Source organism: Mauremys reevesii, linkage group 1, assembly GCF_016161935.1.
Source record: "Mauremys reevesii isolate NIE-2019 linkage group 1, ASM1616193v1, whole genome shotgun sequence".
Lineage (NCBI taxonomy): Eukaryota > Metazoa > Chordata > Testudines > Geoemydidae > Mauremys > Mauremys reevesii.
In genome coordinates this window covers 263,313,380-263,334,776 of record NC_052623.1, presented here as the reverse complement: position 1 = coordinate 263,334,776, position 21,397 = coordinate 263,313,380, and the positions used below count along the sequence as shown (strand labels likewise).

At 41.7% G+C, this 21,397-nt stretch overlaps 1 protein-coding gene and 1 long non-coding RNA gene across 3 annotated transcripts in view; both read right to left on the bottom strand.

The window, feature by feature from the left end:
* Positions 1–540: 540 nt before the first annotated feature.
* Positions 541–6,743, bottom strand: LOC120383590. The gene is made up of 2 exons (XR_005588492.1): positions 6,528–6,743; positions 541–1,644 (listed from the first exon to the last, which is right to left on the bottom strand). It is a non-coding gene; the product is annotated as an uncharacterized LOC120383590 (long non-coding RNA).
* Positions 6,744–13,952: 7,209 nt separating this feature from the next.
* Positions 13,953–21,397, bottom strand: part of RIC8B (RIC8 guanine nucleotide exchange factor B) — a 58,450-nt gene continuing 51,005 nt past the window's right edge. Inside the window, exon 10 of one of the 2 annotated variants that reach the window (XM_039489354.1) lies at positions 13,953–14,276. In XM_039489354.1, coding sequence (XP_039345288.1) covers positions 14,165–14,276 — 112 coding nt within the window. In that variant the 3' untranslated portion in view covers positions 13,953–14,164. The remainder of the gene's footprint in view (positions 14,277–21,397) is intronic. The other variant, XM_039489358.1, reaches the window with a different exon arrangement.

Here is a 21,397-nt window from a genome sequence, read left to right as displayed (position 1 = left end):
GTATAACTCAGAAGAATATATCAATAATAAAACAAATTTATTGCAATACATGACAGGATCTGATTTCCTTGCATTATTTTGATCTACGTTAGTATGACGCCCCCCTGGTTTAGGTGGGGATAAGTAATAAAAAGAGAACAGAAAAATGTGGGGAAAGTATGTAGTGGAGTGTAAGGAATTCTAACAAATTTCTGATTTTTCCCATGATGACTCCTTTGATGCTTTTTTTGAAATATCAAATATCAATTTTTTTTTAAAAAAATCATGTTTTTGGTGCCCCCTGCTTTTCTGGTGCCCTAAGCACGTGTTTAGTCTGCCTATTGGGTAATCCAGCCACGCATATGGTCACACCACCACTTGCAGTGAAATCACCCGCCTGTTTCCCAAGAGATGTTATACAGTTTTACTGCATGTGGTTACATCACTTAAGGCCATTGGAGTCAGGGAAAAGATAGCAATTGACTTCAATGGATATTGGAATACATGCAATATCTTAATTTCACAGTCTTAATTCTATAGCTCATCTCCTTGAACCATATATTAAAAATGGTGCCGTATCTCCATTTTAATTGTTACACTATAATCACTCACATTTCTTAAACATAACAGCTGTTTCTTGCATTAACATTGTCAAACAAAGCCCCGGAGAGCAACGCACTCTCCCAAGCTCATTCACTGTGTCCCATTTAATTACAGGACGATGATGGTGGCTGAAAACAGGTGGCTTAGAAGATGAAGTTTTCTCCTGAAGCTGGTCATCAGGCTCACCAAAAAAGCCAATGTAAGGGGAGAAGTGCCTGCTTTTCAATGACAAGACAGATTCCCAGGAAAGAAAGAGGAGCAGACCCAAGCCTGAGGTGAATCAGCCAGCATAGCTACATTCCAATCAATGGAGCTGTGCTAATTTACATCAACCAGGGATCTGTTTCTTGCCTTTCAGATTGCTCTATTATAATGTTAATAGTATTAATACTAATTTTGACAAATTACAAACAGGTAAAAATGCCACCTTCATTAAGAACACATGTACCCAGGGGTCCTATTTAAAAGGAAGGAGAAAGGTTCTACATATGGACTCAACATTAAAAATAATTTTTTTTTCCTGAAGGTAGGTTTGAGTGAGAGGATGGGAGTGGGGCGGGGAAAGAAGAGAGGCACAATCAGATTGCAAAGAGGATGTCCCACACCCTGTAGCCCACTGCAGCAAATACATGATCACCTGCTGACTTCAGACCCAAGGGTGAAAACCATAAGAGGTTGGTCGTGTGAGGGCAGAACACACAGCAAAACAGTGCTCAGAAAGTAAGCCTTGAATGCAGCCAGGCCCTGCTCACCATCAGTAGCTTTAATAGGCACCATGTGCATATTTTATTCCAAATGGCTAATTTTCATTTATTTGTTATAATTATAGTGCCTTCTGACACCCCCTATTCCCCATACACAAGCCTATCCCCAAACCGCAACAGTGTGTAAAAGTTTGTCATCGCATCTCCATTAAAAACTGTATTCTCTCCGCCTGCCGGTGATAATGCACTTCAGATCATTCATTGATGCAATATATTTTCCAGGATAGGCTTTTTGTTTTCTCTCTTGGCTGCTCACCCTCTTCTGTGGTCAGTTTTGCTCATTTCTCTTGTAGGCTGTCTAGAAGCAGAGAAAGGCTTTTAGTTTTAAGCAGTTCTCTTTTCAGCCTCCCCTTATTGAATTCCAACCTCCATTTTTTTTTTAAACATAGGAACATCATTTATCTTGGACTTTAAGTTGCAGAGGCCTTCAAGGGGCTCCTTTTTTTCTTTCCCAGCTGCATTTGTTGACACACAGTCAATCTGTTTTTTGCCTTCCTTCCCCTTTTCCCCCCCAGCAGGCCATAAAGTATCGACAGCTGTGCCCTTTATTAGCATAGCCATTCTAAACACAACAAGGGGGAAGAGACTAAATATATTACAGCCATTACCTCTGTCAAAAAGTGACAATTTTAAAACATTTCGGCTTTTCACTGAGAAAGCTAGCAACACAAAAGAAAGTGCTATAATTTTATTGTAAATGCTTTTTAAATATGGGTCACTTGGCCATAATCAGGAGAAAGGATGGAAAAGTTCAAAGCCTGAGAATAGTTCAGGCTGATATCAGAATTTTTTTTTTTTTTTTTAAAAAAGGCTTGTCTTTAAAATATGCAAATTGGAGAAAAATACAACAGTGAGAAGCATGCAAACTAAGATCTTTTTCCTGGAGGTTTTGTTTTCAGTACAACTCTGTTCATGTATTTCCATTTACTTATAAATGTGTTTTACAACATGGATGGGAATTTTTCCTCCCCAAACAGGGTGTTATGAATGTTTGGACTTTAAGAAATAAAGAGGGGAAAACAGCCAGTCTTCTGTTTTCAAAATAGTAAAGTATTCTTTTTCCCAAATGCCTGTGGAACGGAGATGTAATATGGCTCTGAGAATTTACTCGTCAAGATGAATTTTAAGAAATAAAATCAGTGTGAAGTGTTTCCTAGCATATTAGGTTCAAGGTAGGACTCTCAAATCTCTGCATATGCTATGAATTTTGTTTATATATTTTTAAGTTACTACAATACAGTTTTTGTCAGAGTGCAGAATGGGGGAGAGAGGGCAACCTTTTCACTATTTCCAGTGACCCACTGTCTGTGGTTGGCATCTAATCTGCACTTTAAAGGTAAAAGGGGATTTATGGATGTGCTGAAGTATGTATAATCCAATCATTTTCATTTTAAACTGCAATCACTGTGCATCAAGCAGGAGGAAAAAAGCTTGTAATTAACAATGGATTCTGACATCAACTTGCTCATCATTTAGGAGAACATCAGAAGAAAGTTTGCACTCGTTTTTTCCCTCATGTTAGTTGTAGCCTCCTATTCACAATTCTTTCCCTGAGGTTTGCTTTTGCTTTTTAAAATTTAAAAGCATGTGTCAACCTTAGCAATGTGATATGAACATTTGGTAGGCTCAGTCGTCCAAACAGCCTTCCAAAGGCACAACTTCTTGAAAAGATCTAATTAAATAATGATAGATAAAATCCTGGAGAAAATAGTTAAACACAATTATTGTTGTTAGTATTGTGATAATACCTAGAGGCCATGACCCCATTGTGTTAGGCATTGTACAAACATATCACAGAGAGGGTGTCTTGCCCCAAATACCTTACAATCCTAGTGTAAATCTCATTAAGTTATAAATCCCTATTTGGTAACACCATATAGATTTATATACTACAGGAAGAATGGCTTTTTAACAGCAGCAGCAACTAAATGACCATTAGCACTGCTTTCCCAAGGCAAAGGGGGGGTCATAACAGGATCATATTTTCTTGGCGCTTACTAGTGAAGTGCCATTGCATTTATTTCACTCACAGAAAATGTCTTGGGGCTGCTGCCAGTTACTCAGGTTAGAGCAGGGACAGCAAACCTTTCCATGATGAATTAAATCTGCAATTTCATCCTTTATCCTTTTCATCAGACCGTCTGGTGCTAAATATTGGTAGAAAAGACCATATTCTGATATTAGCTTTCCTTTTGTTTTAAAAAAAAAGTTCTGCAGGTCAAAGGTAGCTCATACCGAGCCCGTCCACATTATATTAAAACACTACATTAAAGGATGGCAGGGTTGCAAAGTGTAGCACTCAGCTCAGGAAATGACATAGTGAAGGATGAAATCCCCACATCCCTGCCTCATTCACTGGGTAGTAAAGTGAATGGAATCCTTTACTGCAATGTGATCTTCTGAAGTACACACACACACACACCCCCTGCTTGGGTCTTGTAAAGGGCAAGGGAAAGGAGATGTGCCTGCATAGCTTCTGGGGGCTGTTGGCAATCGACAGGTACAACTGGCAGCCAGGTACAACTTAAAGCAGCCTTGAGGTTGCATTACATTATGCCAAGGTCCAGACTGGTCTCCAGCTGGCTTCAGGAAGCACAATGGGATTTAAAAGCATCTTCCTGTACCCCTCTGCCACCCCCATAAACTTTGCCTAACACAGAATGGCCTAACGATACATTACTTTTTAAATGGCACTCAGGTAGCTCAGTATCAGTGGACATTTAGCAGAAGTCAAAGGACCCAGCACTCAAGACAAATTGACAGGTCAGAGATTGCTGAGCTAAACATTGCATGGTCCCTGAAGCCAGAAGCTGCATTCTGTGGAGATATCTGACTTCAGGAGTAGCAAAGGCCGCACAAAACAACATAGGAAAGATTGATTTGTTTTGTCTTATTGTATATATGCTTTCAGTTAAACTAGCATAATGTTTGCTATCATTTTGTGATACCTTTCTAACAGCGCTGAACACACCAGGTAATTAAGATGTTAACACAGCCAATGATTTTCACTTGCGAGATTACACGGTGCTTATACTTGTTCCTCAGATCTGCTGTGCCTTTGTACTACTTTAATTAGCATTTTATACACATGGATCAGAAAAAAAAACTCTTTCCTGGCCAGCTAACTGTTTAACTTGTTGCTCATCAAAGATCTAAAAAGTCTGGTTTTCAATTATTTGAACAGTGGAACAGTCTTTTTACAGCCAACCTTATTAAAGTGCTGGATTTTATTAGCTGTTTTGGGTTAATAAGACTAAGGAGAATGTAGTGGAATGCTCCTTTGGAAGCTCTTGAATTCCTGTATACTTTGGAGTTTACTTTTCTCTTTCTGAATAGGATGCCTGGCAATGGACTAATATGTCAGCTTGCTGTATTGTAACATTCCCTACCTTGAAGCTCTCTCTGACAACTACTTCACCTAGATAAGCCAAAGCTTCTTTCAAAAGCATGATATCAAGGAAGAAAACCCAGATAATACTGCCCATTCACCACTTTTTTAGAATGTTCCGGGGAAAGGGACTCACATTTTAAGGAGATTTAATATTAAGTGCATTGACAGTCCAGAAGGAGGTAATTTCTTAATACAAATAAGATCTGATTTTTTAAAAAAAGTCTATTCTTAAAAAAAGTCAAGATATTCTAATCGAACCCTTTTTCATCTTTTTGAAGGTTTTTGTGAATTTTTTTTTAGCAAGTCACCCCTCCTCCAAAAGCATCTTTTCAAAACTTTCCCTTGCCAAAAACCTGGTTTTCAGTTAATGTAAAATTTTAACAGCCGTTTAAAAATATTTGCCAAAATGCTTTCAATTAAAATTTTTAAATCCTCCCAGCAGAATAAAGCATGAGATTTCCGTGCAAAAAACCAGAATATTTAGATAGTGTCAACAATTTCCCATGAAAATTTGTTTTAGAAATCTAAAGGTTATTTTTGAATGAAAAATAGCTTTTTGTTCATGCAACAGGTTACCGGCCCTTTAAGGCTACAGGACTGTGTCCTGCACAACTGAGTGTGCTAGATGCATTTCCAAAAATGTATAATCAATAGACAAGAGGTAGACTTCAGAGCTCCCGAACAGCAAAGTTAGGTCATAGGAGTCTCCCTAGCTGTCCTGCCCAGCTCTACTACTAGCAAGGAACGTCTCCTTCTTCCTACCTGCACAAAGGAAGTGCTTTCTGCAGGTCAGAGCCCGATGTTAGACAAATTGGGTAGAAAATATAAGGAAGAGGTAGCTGTCCATGTTCATTTGTCAAACTGAAAAGTGCTATATGGAGCCTCTGAGGGAAGCATGTCTGAAAGAATAGCTGACAAGCTAAGTAGTCAGGGAGCGAGTGTATGTGTGTATATATAAAATGTCAGTGAAACCCAAGACAGTGGCAGGGCCTGGGGAATCCATAGGACTTAATCCAAAATACCGTTCAGGTCTAATCAGCACCTGCTTTTGGGAGCTGCATCAAGAACTGATGCACAGGTACAGCAACAATTGGAGCAAGAGCTTTGCGCGTAAACTAACAGTGATGATTCTCTGGTTTCATCAGCTTATCAGCTGAATAACCAGAAACCACACAATGTTCTTCATGTTAGCTGAGAAAAATCAGGGAAACAACTTCTCTTCTGTCCCAGAGGAATCATGGGGAAATTAGTAATACAGAGAGCAAGTTTTACATAGGGAATATGCAAAGTATCCTAGGTCACAGTGGAGAAGATACTTAGATCATGGCAAAATACCACTAAGAATCCAGTGTCACAGGATTGCCAATAGGGAAATCACCCCTTATTGTCTATGTTCCATTCACTATAAATTGTGACAAATCTCTGTCCTTGTCTCTGTGGGTCCCGTGTTTCCTGGTGGATTTCACTAGCCTCAGAGGCTCACTGTGACCCTCCATGTAGCCATTCTCTCTCTAGAGGCCAGAGTCACAGCCTACTGAGCCATTTTCATCATAAGCCAATGAGGGAGGTGAGGAGAAGCTATCCTCCCTTGGACGGTCTTCGTTGTCTCCCAGTCTCAGTGATTAATCAGGGGGGCAAAGAGCAGAGCCCGGGTCCATTCTCTACTCCAGGCTCCAGCCCAGGGACCCTAATAGTATCAGCTATGGTAGTTGACCTTTTAGGAACAGGATACGTACAATTCCCTGGGCTACTTCCCCACAGCAGCCCCTCAAACTCCACTTCACCCTTACCTCAGGGGCTCCTTCCTTGTGTCTGATATGGTGTGTACTGCTCAGTCTCTCCAACAGCACAACTTCCTCCCACAGCTCCTGACATGCAGGCCCACCTGACTAACTGGGAGGTTTTTAACTAGTTTCTGCCAGCCCGATCGGCTTCAGGTGTCCCAATCAACCTACCTGTCCCCCACTGCTTTCTGGAAGGATCTTAATTGCCCCCAGGTGTCTTGATTAAACTGGAGCAACTGCCATTTGGTTACCATGGTAACAGGGATTTGTTTAGCCTGGGGCTAACATACCTGTTTCTCACTACTTTCCTATGGCCATCTGGTCTTGCCCCGTCACAAAGGACAATGGGTAACATTTTCAGAAGTGACAGGTTCCTAAGTCCCTTGATTTTCAGTGAGATTTGAGCTCCTAAGTCACTTTTGAAAATGGTACTTAGGTGCTTTTGAAAGTTTTACCCAGCATCAGAAAGTGATAGATCCAGTAACTTCCATTGGATGCGAAGATTGACTGAGCCCACCATTATTATCCAATACAATTACATACAGTAGAACTAAAGCTTATTAAATGCAGAAGCAGGCTGATGGTTTGAATAATGTCCAATGCCTGCCTCAAGACTTTTAGCAGAAGCAAAAACTAGGCCATGGGATGATAAAATATGCTAAAATAATCCTGTTCTACTAGCACATGCTATAGTCACCCTAACGTGTTTTACAGCTCTCCTCAGTCATGACTCTCCAGTAAAAGATATTACCTCACCCACCTTCTCTCTCTAGAAGGCTGGGACCAACACAACTACAATACTGCTTACATTCCCACGAGATTACCGATCGCTACTTGTGCATTCCTACACCCAGAGAGAGAGAACAACCAAGCAGCTGCAGCACTCTGCTGAATCAAGTGTATTTTCATCTTGATTCCTTAATATTGTCCTAATATTTTCTCATATATTCAATTGCTGTAGGCTGGGCTCAGCACAGGGGGCATGCAGGTGTTCATGAGAAGATCTGTCTTAAAAAGTGACAGAAGCTACTGCTAAATGTCCAGTTTTCACTGAAACCAGATACATTTTTTCTTAAACTTAGAAAAGCCTCACTTCACTTGGACTATAAGCTCTTCCAGACAAGGATTGTGTTGTGGGTGTGTGTACACAGCACCTGGCACAATGGGGCCCTGATCCCCATTGGGGCCTGTAGGAGCTATTGTCATACAAATTAACTCAAAAAGGGAAGCACAGCCTCCAGGCTCATTTAACAATATTCTGTGAATCACACCAAAATGCAGCATGCAGCAGCTGAGAGAGGTGCAGCACTGGGAAGCAACGGGAGGAATGTCAAACTCATTAGGGAGACATGGCTGACTTTAATTTTAATTAGAGCCCATGGGGCAGAGCTATGAAGTCATGAAGGGCCCTATATGCATTTGCAGCAGACAGCAGACGTATCAATGGGAGTTTGGGATAACTGAAGTTAGACTATGACTGGCCACAATAACCAATATTATGCCCTGAAGTGCTGAGCAACTGCAAAGCCATAGGTCAAGGAGAACTGGGGGTGCTAGCCTCACTCAGGCCCTTAATAAATTAGCTATTGCCTCTTTAGGGCCACTGTAATGGCTATTTTATTCCTCACCTCCCCCATGTCTTTCCCCATCTCAGTGTTGGGTTCTACGTGGGCTAGTGCCTGTGGGCCTTTTTCCTTCTTTGTGAGCAGTTGGCTTGAGCAGTGCAGTTGCTTGAAATTTAAGGGGGCTTAAACTTAGAACCCACCAGTTATTCACAACCATCCTTCTCTGACCTAGACTCCTATCTCCTCCTTACCTCAGGTCTTCCTTAGGGAGAGTAAGGAGCAGATCTCTTCCTGCTGCAGTCTCTGTGGTGCTGTTCCTGCAGACTGAGGAAGACAGCACTGCATCCCAGCATGTGCACGTTTTCTTTCAAACTTAAAAGGCTACATACCACCTTTCCCCCACCCCAAGCTTAAATTCCACAGAACCTGAACTTGTCAGGGGAGCCAGATTAGGGTGACCAGATGTCCCAATTTTATAGGGACAGTCCTGATTTTGGGGACTTTTTCTTATATAGGCTCCTATTACCCCCCACTGCTGGTCCCGATTTTTCACATTTGCTGTCTGGTCACCCTAAGCCAGATTGATACACAGTGTGAGTTGCAGATAGCCTGCAGACAGTGTTTTGTATCCATGCTGCAGAGGGATGAAATGGTGAGACAGGACGAAAAGCCATCTCAAAGAAAGGAGAGAGAGCATGTGGGGAGTGAGAAGAGCCTTGTGGAGGAGCTGCCAGGTCTGCAGTAACCTTCACCCCCACTCCCCATAATCTTGCTGTGTAAAGTTAATGGAATAATGGAGTGAGGTTTTGGGACATTGCCCTAGTAGAAAGTTACTCCATACACTTAACGAGACCATGTTGCAATCTACTAAGGAGGAGTGAATTTACATGAATTACCTCAGAGCTGGAACATCAGCCAGATTCAGGTACTGAGTCTTTCATTCCTGCCTGTCACTTTAAGCAGCGTCCAGTGGGTGTCTGAAGAATATATACTCTTATTTTGCAAAATAAAACTTTAAACAGGAAAACAAATGGTTGTGTTATTCAGACTGGCAGAAGCCCAGTGTTGTGCTGTCTATACTGAGGTCCCTTGACCCAATATAATTTATGTTCCTCCCTCTGGCCTTCTGGGAAAGATCATTTTAGAGTTGGTAGAATACACTCAGGGAGCAAAGTGTGATCTGTTTAGTCAAAATTACCTTGTGTTGATCCCTTCCACTTTGCAGGAGGTCTTGCTACACCATTGATTGGTGTCCAAAATCCTAATCTGTGTATGTTTTATGGGAATCCACTCCTGAGATAACAGCTCCTGCCCCTGTAGGAAAGAACATGCAGAGCAGATACCAAGAGACCGTCAAATCCTCATTAATGAAGCTCATGAGCTGTTGCTCCTGAGGGAGAGAATTTGTGAATTCTCCAGTTGTCATCTTCTACACCATTAACCTTATTGTCTATGGAGGGCTGATGACAATTTGTGTAGCGCAAGCACTGCCCACAGTCAGACTCTTCCACAGTCAGACTCCCATTATTGGAGAAAAAACACAAATCAGTCTAGAAGTAACTATCTGGGAGAACGCAACTACCAAAAACCACCTCATTAGGGAAACTTGCGCAAGATGGAGGAGTGGGGTCCTGTAGTGGCAGAAATGGGGCCATTCTTACTTTTGTACATGGCACCTAGATATTATTGGTGCATTAGAAATGTGTTTGCTTTGGCCAGTTGCCTTCTTCCTCCAACTCAGGGCGAGAGCAGTGGCTGGCTTCATTTCTGCAAGGTGGCTTGAACTCCACTTGTTTTGATGCAGCATCCAGATCCAGATTAACACGGCTACCCCTCTGATACTTGATGCAGTATGATGTAGACAGATTCATCAGGCAATCTAGAATTGCATGGATTAGCATAACACATTTGTAGTGGTCTCAGCTTAAAAAATTCTTTAATATTAATTTTGATATCCCTGGTGCTCTTTAAAAATAAAAGGGCAGGCTCCTGACTAATCTCTCCCTGAAATGAGTGGAACTCACACCTTCTAAAGCCTGGTCTACACTAGGCGTTTAAATCGGTTTTAGGAGCGTAAAACCGATTTAACGCCAAAACCGTCCACACTAGGAGGCACCTTATATCGATTTTAATGGCTCTTTAAACCGGTTTCTGTACTCCTCCCTAACGAGAGGAGTAACACTAGTATCGGTATTAACATATCGGATTAGGGTTAGTGTGGACGCTGATCGACGGTATTGGCCTCCGGGAGCTATCCCACAGTGCACCAGTGACCGCTCTGGACCGCAATCTGAACTCGGATGCAGTGGTCAGGTAAACAGGAAAAGCCCCGCGAACTTTTGAATATTTCCTGTTTGCCCAGCGTGGAGCTCTGATCAGCACGGGTGGCGATGCAGTCCGAAATCAAAATAAAAAAAGAGCTCCCGCATGGACCATGCGGATGTGATCGCTGTAAGGGCAGGCAAATCCGTTCTATCAGCGCTCCATTACAGAAGATGAAATTCAGAATCCTTTTTTAAAAATCTCCAGACAGACGCCATAGCAGGGACTCAGCGCACTGCAGCGTGACAAGCGTAACGGAAAGCCAAAGAATCAAATGGATGCTCATGGACTGGAGGACTGAAGCTATCCCACAGTTCCTGCAGCCTCCGAAAAGTATTTGCATTCTTGGCTGAGCTCCAAATGCTTCTAGGGTCAAACACAGTGTCCGCGGGTCAGGGCATAGCTTGGCAATCTACTCACCCACCCCCCACCCACCCCCAGAAGCGAAAGGTAAAACAATCCTCTGACTCTTTTACATGTCACCCTATCTTTACTGAATGCTGCAGATAGACGTGATAGTGCAGCACTCAACACCAACATCCTTGCTCCCCCCCCCCCGCCATGGGTGGCTGATGGTACAATACGATGGAAATCCATCCTCATCATCAGCCTCAGCTGATGGTACAAAAGGACTGGTAACCGTCCTCGTCATCAGCCTATTGGCCCTAATTTTTTCTGGTGGATGGATGGTGCAATATGGCTGGTAACCATCCTCATCATAGCAACAGGGGGCTGAGCTCCATCAGCCCCCACCCTTCATGTGTAAAGAAAAGATTCAGTTGCCCCTGGAAAAGCAGTGGGATGCTGGGCTTCTCTCCTACACACTGCTTAATGTCCTGTCTGGACTATCATAGCAGCTGGAGGCTGCCTTCCACTCATTTCTCACTAACAAGTCAGTGTCTCTTATTCCTGCATTCTTTATTAATTCATCACACAAGTGGGGGGACAATGCTACGGTAGCCAAGAAAGGCTGGGGGAAGAACGGAATCAACAGGTGGGGTTGTTACAGGAGCACCCCCTGTGAATAGCATACAGATCATAATTTCTGCAGGCTCTGACACAGAGCAGCTGTGCTCTCTGGTTCTATGATACGGTGGTTCTCTAGTACACTTGCCTATATTAGGCAGCACTGATTCTATTTTTAGATACCAAAAAGGAGGGATTGACTCAGGGAGTCATTCCCAATTTTTGCTTTTGCGCCCCTGGATGATCGGCCAGGGGCACTTATGACAGCAGCAAATGGTACAAAACGATGGAAGGTGCAATATGGCTAGTAACCAATCTTGGCTTTTGCGCCCCTGGCTGATCGGCCAGGGGCACTAGCAGCAAATGGTACAAAAGGACTGGTAGCCATGATCATCCTCAGTTCCAATTTATGGAAGGGTTTGGATGGTGCAATATGGCTAGTAACCATCTCTGCTGTCATGCAAAAGCAAAAGCATGCTTCTGTGTAGCGCTGCTGAATCGCCTCTGTGAGCGGCATCTAGTACACATACGGTGAGAGTCACAAACGGCAAAATAAGCTCCATGATTGCCATGCTATGGCATCTGCCAGGGCAATCCAGGGGAAAAAGGCGCAAAATGCTTGTCTGCCGTTGCTTTCCCAGACGAAGGAGTGACTGACGACATTTACCCAGAACCACCCGCGACAATGATTTTTGCCCCATCAGGCACTGGGATCTCAACCCAGAAGTTCCAAGGGGCGGGGGAGGCTGCAGGAACTATGGGATAGCTAGGGAATAGCTACCCACAGTGCAACGCTCCAGAAATCGACGCTAGCCACGGACCATGGACACACACCACCGATTTAATGTGCTTAGTATGGCCGCGCTCCACCCGATTTTATAAATTCTGTTTTACAAAACCGGTTTATGCAAATTCGGAATAATCCCGTAGTGTAGACGTACCCTAAGATACCATCAGTGGGCTTTTCCTTCCCAGTCCTTTAGGAAGTATAAGGGATGCTAGGGAAACACCTTCGGGTAACACATCTCTATGAAATCAAGTTCCATTTCCCCTGCTACACAAAAATCACTCAGCTTAGGGAGCCATGTGGACAGAAGTGTGCACACTTTGTTTTTAGCAGAGCATATGGACATTATAGTCTGTCCCACAACTCCACCAAGTTAAATTAAAAAATCCCTCCCCCTTTCTTGACTTCCCCTCAATTTACACATGTTAATTTTCAACAAGTAGCACCTGATTCAGGAAAGCGCTTAAATATGCACTGAAGTCCATCCCTGGCAACAATTTAGAACACACAAGCACTGTTGTGAATAGGGATATTTTCCTGAATCAAGGCCAGGGGCAGCAGCTTTGTATAATTTTTTATGGTGCCCAGAATAGGTCCAAGTCCCGTCCCCCCACCTGCCTAAGGCTCTGGGAGGGAGTTCGGGTGCAGGAGGGAGTTTGGATGTGGGCTGTGGGTTGGGGCAGGGGTGCAAGAGCAGGCTCCGGGAGGGAATTAGGGTGCAGGCTCCGAGCTGGGGCAGAGGGTTGGGGGAAGGGGGTGCATGGTGCAGGTTCTGGGAGTTGGCTGGGGCAGGGAGTTGGGGTACAGGGGACCAGCTCAGAGGGCATTTGGGTGCAGGAGAGGGTGAGGGGTGCAGCGCTTACCTCAGGCGGCTCCCGAAAGCGATCCACACCCCCCTCTGGCAGCAGCTCCTAGGTGGCGGGCAGGACACTCCATGCACCGCTGCCCACAGGCACCGTCCCTGCAGCTCCCATTGGCTGCAGTTGGCAGAGTTGGCACTCGGGGCTAGGGCAGCATGCAGAGACACCGCCCTCCCCACCAGGGGCTGCAGAGACATGCCAGCAGCTTCCTGTTGCTTCCGGAAGTAGAGTGGGCGGGCAGGGTGCACCTTAACCCTGTTGTGATGCTGGTGGTGGCGGCAGGGGCCCCGGGCCCTTTTAAATTGCCCGGGGGCAGCAGGCAGGGGACAATCTGGGGGAGGCACGTGGGGGCAGCAGGCAAGGCCAAGGGAGAGACCCAGCCCCAAACTTTGGTGAAGCCAGGCTCCTGTGCTCTCATACAACTCATGGCCTTGATCAGGGGTGTCAAGTAGTATAGGCTTCCTGGGTTTACTTCCGTGGCCCTGATTCAGGGAACAATCAAATACAGCTTATTTTAAAAAGAAAATAAAAATAGATTTAGCAGTAATCAGCAGCGGACTGACACAGAGGTTAAATTTTGAAACAAATTGGTTAACCATGGTAATGAATGGTGAGATAAAATTTGATGGTTAACATGTTTTTTCCCCTAAAGCAGTTGTAGAATCATTGAGCAACTATGTAAGCAAACTTATGGCTTGATTAGGTCAGTCATGTCACATTTAACATCCTTCATTCCTAGGGCAATTAAGTCATTCTGCTTCTTTAGCTGAAATTGTATTTTAGGAAGGGGTTGGGGTAAGATACCATAAACAAAAGCAAAAAAGGGAAAAAACCTATTGAAATGGGAGAGACGAATCTAGCAAGTTTTAATAAATATTTACTTTTTTTGCATTGCAATCTTTTATTTTCATCTCACTGAAATACAATTTGCTTTACAATTAATAAACTGATCATTTGTTCCTATATAAATGGATTAATAAAAATGCAGAGATTACACCACAAAATCCATCATTCAAATATCCCAATAAGAAGACTTAAAGTGATGCTGGCTAATGAGAGGGTACAATGTGTAGATAAAAGATGTTGTGGCTCTGAGGGAAGATGCTGATCAAAGGAGATATTGACAGCGAAGCAGGTGATGCTTTAGTCTGAATCTGAACTGTCTTGCTCATTGGTTTGGTACTGGCAGATTGTCTCTTCCAAAGGAGTCATCGTGCCATCCGGTCGAACTCCCATTGGTTTTATAACCTCATCCCTGTAAGATTTTTTAAAAGTCTTAGCATATGCACACATGCATCAATCCACTGTTTTATTATATAGAGATATACACACACACAAACTATGTTTTTATAGTCTTTACAATAATTTTTAATGAAGATCTCCATTTTGAACAAGAAAGGGGAACAAAACAAATCAAAACTGGGGGTGGGGAGGACAGATAAAGACTTCATTCATGTAGGCCAACCTATTAAGCCAATTAAAAGATACAGGAAAAGTCAATGCCCAACAGACTCAGGACAAGGAGCAGGTTCACTGTTTTAAATACATACACTAGCTTTTCTTCTTTGAGTTCTTTAAGAAAAAATGGTTGCCAAAGTTTCATCTGCCATTCTCGGCAACACACACAATTAAAATAGATGATTTGATACATATTCATCTCATTCAATGAAATAAATCATTCAGAACATTCTGCCTACACAACCTCTAGTGGTGCTTAAGTACTTGTTGATCCATTTTGAAACAGTCAGCTGCTTTTTTTTTTTTTTTTTAAAAACACTATTGCTTTTGTTTGTAGCAGTTTAATTACAGGATTGACAGCCATTTTAATCTCTTCAAAGCTCCAAAAGCCTCTCCACAGCTAATCCAATTATATCTACTCCACAAGCCACAGCCTCATCTAAAGATGATTAATTATTGATTAAAGCCAATCAAAAAGTATTAGCAAAGATTTATTTAATCCTCACATTTTATCACCACATTTATTGTATGTGGATTATGGCAAAGGCTGTAAGGTCAAATATAACATTTTGATTTTCTACTATAAAGCCCTTATTTTTAATTTTCATGATTTCATTTAAATGGTGTGGATGCCAGACCCCAATTTACCTCAGATTTGAAAGGGAATCCCTTGGAACTTGTTTGTTGTCTCCAAAGACAGCCATAATGTAAAGAGCAGAATTTAGTTACTCTCAGTGGGGAAATGCTTTATTTCCTCCAACATTCTGCCTGTTCCTCACTCTCTCTTTAGGACAAAAGAGAAGGGCTTTGTACAGAGAGTCAACAATCCCAATAAAGGCTGTTACAGAAGCAGCTAGAAAAGCAACACACAAGTTGCAGGGTATGAACAATAAGCCAGATATTATAAAGATGAGCAATGTTTAAACACGATACCAGAAACCCTAGTTTTGAAGAGTTTCGTTCCGCTCAATAGAGAAAGGGAAACTATTTGAATTGGTGAGGCACTCAAACCACAGTGATTATTTGCACCAGACACAAACTCAACAGATCATTTTTCTAAAATGCCAGAGGAGAAAGCACGTATTTGCTGCACTATGTGGCTTGAGACACCTTGAACTCAAGGAAACGAGTGTGGTTTTGCCACGCTGGGCTGGGCAGACTTCTAGGTATTTCTGCAAGAGGTCTGCAACCCTTGCATGCAGACAAGTAACAGTATGGCTTCTTTGCACACCTCAGTCTCCAGGGGGAGGGAATGTGAAGTTTTGTACATCCACTGGCTATTCTCCTCATGGAGGGGAAATAACTAGCCAGGGGTTCTAGGACTGATTCTTCCTCCTCTTCTCACGTTGGCAATATGGGTTCTAGGACTCTCCTGACCATCTGAGAATATCCTGAGAAAATTCTTCCAGCTTCTTAAGCTCTACCATGTATTCTGGGAGAGGGGAAGAGTATCAAAAATATTTTCAAAATCTGATTTCATAGGCACAAACAATGGTGAGGAGCCACATATCTAGTACTGAAAGCACAGGGCCTGTGTTTTCCCTCCTGCCATTAGGCCCGCCAACAAATCAAGTAAAGTCCGGCTGGTGAAGTGCTTTGGAGTCTTTTCAAAGGCATTTGGATGACTAGAAAGATGCAGCACAAGAGTCAGAAGCCTCTAGTAGGTAACAAGATCCTTTGAATCCCACAATTCAGCCTTATTACAGTTCAAGTCCCAGGTGAATTTAAGTCTTAGTAACTCATAGTCAAGCTTCAGTTAAGGACACATTTGCTTTTCTGTCATGCATACTAAAAGCTTCCCTCACCCATTGCTTGAAGTCCACAGTTCTTTGTTGAGTAAGTTTTTAAATTCCTGATTCTTTATACTTGTTGGAAATTCCTAGGCTTTCTTCCAAAACACTTTTACATCACAACATCTGAAACAGATGTCAAAAGCCACAGAATCATGTCGCTTACTAACCATTTGGTCATAAGTCACCATGTATCTGGGCACATTAAAAATATTAAAGGGCCACACTGCCAAAAGGACCAAATAAATAAAAATGGTGGTAAAAGGGGAAAACAAAGCAGTCATGAGAGACCTGAATACACCAGACTAACAGTTACAGTAGGACTTCAGTGTGTCTGCTCAAGAAGTCCCATAGACACAGGGTAAAAATCCATGCTACCCTGAAGTGAATGGCAGTTTTGCCATTGACTTCAATGGATCCATGATTTCACCCCTTATTGATGAAATAAGAAGGTCCTGATACCCCTGGTCTTACTCATATGAAACCAGAGGAAAAAAAACAAGGGAAACCCGGCCAACCACAGGAGTTTTAAAGGGACCTAGGGGGAGTGATGGCTGCTCAAGTAGCTCATCTCTACTGTGGATTAAGGACTTTACATAGCCAAATAATAATTTGAACTGGATATGCTTTAGCAATAGCAGCCCTCCAGACAACTCATAATGGTTGCAGGAAAGGAAACTGAAGATCTCAGAGTTCTTGGCAGCTAAGGTTGTATGAGCATGCATCACCACCAATTTCCTCCTGGTTCAAGATCTCTTGGACAGATAGCATCATTAGATCCTGACAGGCTTCAAGAACTCTTGGATTTCTCTGGAGTTATCAATTTCTAACACAGATTGTAGGAAGGAAGGCTATCCTTCCTATCTACGAAGCCTAGGGAGCTTGTATCTTGGCAAATAGTCTAGCTTTTCCTCAAGAAGTAAGAACAGGGTCTGGAGAGTCCTCCAAATTTTCAGGCTCCTTAAGGTACAGTGGATCTGGGACATCTTTATTTGATCTGACTTGTCAATATCCATCTATAAAATAGAATTACAATTCTAATACTGTAGAATGAATCTAAAGGAAATGGATTAATGCATCAGTTACACATGAGGCTGTAACAGCTTTGATGCAGCTCCTCGGTGCCAGGGCTGAAAGGTAAGGGAAACTTAGACAGCAGGAATCTACCTTGATGCATGTAGTATATTGAAAACCCAGTATTTTTATTACAATTTCCTCAGAAGACTGTCAGTACCCATCTTCTACCATGCTTGCAGTGCAGGACATTTGCTTCCCAAGCTAATTTTCTGACTTTTAACCTTCCAAATAAAATGCAATTGGGGGTAAGTAATCTACAAAACCTTACAGAAATCTACATATTTTTCTAGCCCACTGGGGCAACTGAGGCAATATCTGGGTGTAAGTATAGTGTCACAAGAAACTTTAATTGAAATGGCATAAAACTATCAAAAATAAGATTTGTATTTCCTGTGTGATTTACCTTGTAGATCTGACTATTTCATTTCTACATACTGCACAGAAATATACATTCATAATACCTGAGATGAACTTGCTCTCACTAAAAGGAATCATTTTCAAAACTTATACTGTAAAATCTGTCAAGACACCATGCAAACAAGATGTGCATTCATATTAGCTTTTTTAAAAAAAAAGTTTAAATATGCTCTCAGTGAACTATTTTGAGTGTAACTCAAACTAAGAGATTGACGCACCCCCTTAAACACTCCCCCCCTGCCCCTCCCAGGGCTTTGGAGCTGTGCTCCGGCTCCGCTCCAGCTCCAGGCAAAAACCTGCAGCTCCACTGCTCTGGAGCTGCCGTGCGCTCCAGCTCCGGGCTCTGCTCCAAAGCCTCCCGATTTTATTTTTTTTAATTTTATAATATATATGAATGAATGAGATTATGATGATCAAACTCATGTATTTTTCATATCATGGTATACCCCCTTCAAGCCACTATATTGGCTGTATACCATACTGCACTGGTGGGTGTCATTCCAAGAATGCTCATCCCACAGGGCTTAATTGTGAATCCTGCTGAGTACCCTTTGTTCTCCTGCACAGGCTTCCTGTATTACCAGACATTACGAAGGAGGGGAAGAAACCACTATCAGGTTGCTACTCCCCTTCTCATTGAGGTGGGTGGAGCTTTGGGGCCATACTCTCCCCTCAACATTACATGGGCCAGTCAGTGCAGCTAAGCTGGCATGGAGGAAGTAAGCTGTGCCAACAAGAGAGCTGGCACAACTTATTACTTTTTGCTCCAAGGGGAAGATGGGACCAGTTTGCAACAGTCTCCAAGTCAATCTGGTTCTATCCCAGAATCAGGGCCAGCACAACTATGTGCTTCCTCTCAGCTGGGCTGATTTGCAAAGTTCCAAACCACCCCACGGTAACTTGTGTACTTCGAAAGGGTAAAATGAGAAGGGAAAGGAAAAAAAGAAATAAAAGTAAAGAGAATAATTAGCAAACAAAATATGTGATGTTTGGATGCCACAAAGCTAACTTTATGAGTCTGGAATAAGTGCATTACTCAAAACAACAAAACTCGTTGGGTAGGTTTGCAAGAGGAGTAACTCCACCAATTGAAATAAAACTGACTGACATTTGCATACAACAGTCCTCATGCAGATCCTCAGCTCATGTAAACTGTCCTAGGTCCATTAACAACAACGAGTCACCAATTTAGCACTGGTTGCTTAGAGACCTCAATGGAGCTATGACAATTTATGCCAGTTGAGGACCTGTACCCTTGTGTTTGAAGTAAGGTAAAAGTCATCTTGGGGTTCTCCTTACAAATGCACACACTTCAAAGAAAATAATTTCACATCTATGAAGTGTGATCACTCCACATTACAGGAAAGAGATGTTACTTCCCGCATGCAGTGGGTGGCGGTGTGAATTTTGCTGTATCCACTAAATATATGTTATAAATGCAAATATATGAATGTACATATTAATATAATTTGTTTAAATGGGTGTAAACATCCCTGTCACATCCCCTAACGAGATCAAAGACTCTGCTGTACTACACATGTTCCTAACACAAAGCATTCTATTCAAGTATACAAAATAGAAAACACACCCTAATTAAGCAGTTGGTAAAATGCATTCTTTTCTCCCACTTGCAGATCTCCCAAGTGTCCCTTCAAATTTACCTATACAATTTTCAGCTTCCTGCTTGCCACTTAGCTTGATAACAATTCAAAAAAATCATTCCCTTATTTTCAAGGGTACTTCTTTCTTGTCTGTCTGTGTATGACTGGGAAGTATTGACACATGGAATTAATGACAGTGTCTGTATGAAACAACCGTCATGCAAACACCAGTCTGCTCCTTTGATAACATGGCATGTTTGGGACCTATTCACCTCCCTATAATTGAGTACTACATAATAGTTCCGATCCTTTCATGTAACATTATTTTGTTCTATGATTAGAAAAGGAGGGGGGGGGAATCTATATACCATTGCCTTCTTCATTCACCCCCTGATTAATGCTGTGTTTTTAATGAGTGTGGCTGCTATTTAGGCAGGTTCTGTTACATACTTGTTTTGTTGACTTCTGTTCAATGTACAACAAAACCCAAGCTGTGATAATTGGGGACCATTTCATCACCAAAAGAATTCCTGCTATTAATACAAGGTTGGCTTGGAAAAAAACACCCTGACATTTTAAATTAGTCAATTAATATATAATTCTCCCATCATTTATAATGGAGAAAGTGTTAGTATATTTATCAGACATTTTAATTAACATGGAATATTTCCAGTACTGTAGGATATAAACAGATGGAAAATTGCACAACAATGATTTAATTTGGCTAAATTTAGTCTTTTGCAACACCGAAAGGTTATGTTAAATCTTTTTGCACAGCTTGGAGGTGGTTTTGGAAGCTCAATCACATGACTTACTATGGAGAGTAAACTGATTTGCAACCAATAATTCTCATTGCTGTCATAAGATGATTTGTACTATTTACTTACAAATAGGTTTTATTTGAAACAAATTCAGGGCTAACTCCAGCCACCCAAAAGCCTATCCAACACCTTGCCCAAGTAGTGTTGAAAGTTCCCCAGTGCTGTAGAGATTTCAAGGCCTTCCCTTCCCCTTGCATTTAAAAACATTAGAAATACATACATTACAATAACGACGCATCCTTGTCAGGCCAAATTTGTACCAAAGTTTAGTTTTTGTGAACGGAACAGAGTTTTTATAAAACCAAGACCAACACACTTTATTTAAAAATCAAAAGACGATTTATGTTTAGGATAGGTTGTTATGGTTATATTTTTTTTTAATACTTCATTCCTATATATTTTATGAGTGCTATCCTTGTATGTATTCCAACTTCTGACGAGTAATGAGCTCACATTCTGTATGCCACTTTCCCTTTTCATGGAAAACAAAACTCCAGATAACACTTCATTTGTAAAAACTGCAATTTAACCATAAAAACTCAAAAATACTTTTAAAAACCCTCAGTCTGTACAAAGCAGTTTTTCAGTTAGGTGCAAAAAAAACCATCTGAAACATCACAAATGTGTATATTCACTCTTCCCCTTCACACTACCTATATTTAGATGAAGTAAAACTGGATTAATTTTTTCCCCAAACTTGGCAATAATCATGCGTTCTCTCACATAATCAACTTTGATCAGTGTTATCATGAAAAGATTCCTTCAAGAACAACTGCCGTAATGAAAAATTATAAGTAACTGAAAATAGAGGATATGCCATTACAACCTTACCTCTAGTCTAATATCCATTGCATTTCTCTCCTCCACTAGAGAGTTAATAACTTTAAAGATGCCAATAAATCCTTATCACCTCCTTTCAGCTCCATCATGCTTGTCATCATTTAGCGTTACTAAATGCCATAAAATGGGTTCAAATGTTTCCTTGTTGCATGCAATTATCTCCTACAACAGGCACTTTTCAATATTAATATGACACAAAATACTAAAGTAGTCAAAAAATGGACAGCTTTACAGCTCACTACATTTGTGTCCAAACACATGACTGCTTGTAAAAGTTTATGCCCTTTAAAAAAAAAAAAAAAAAGGTGCCATGTTTTTATTTCCTACGAGTGCAATCAATCAGATAACACATTTTAAAAACAATAAATAATA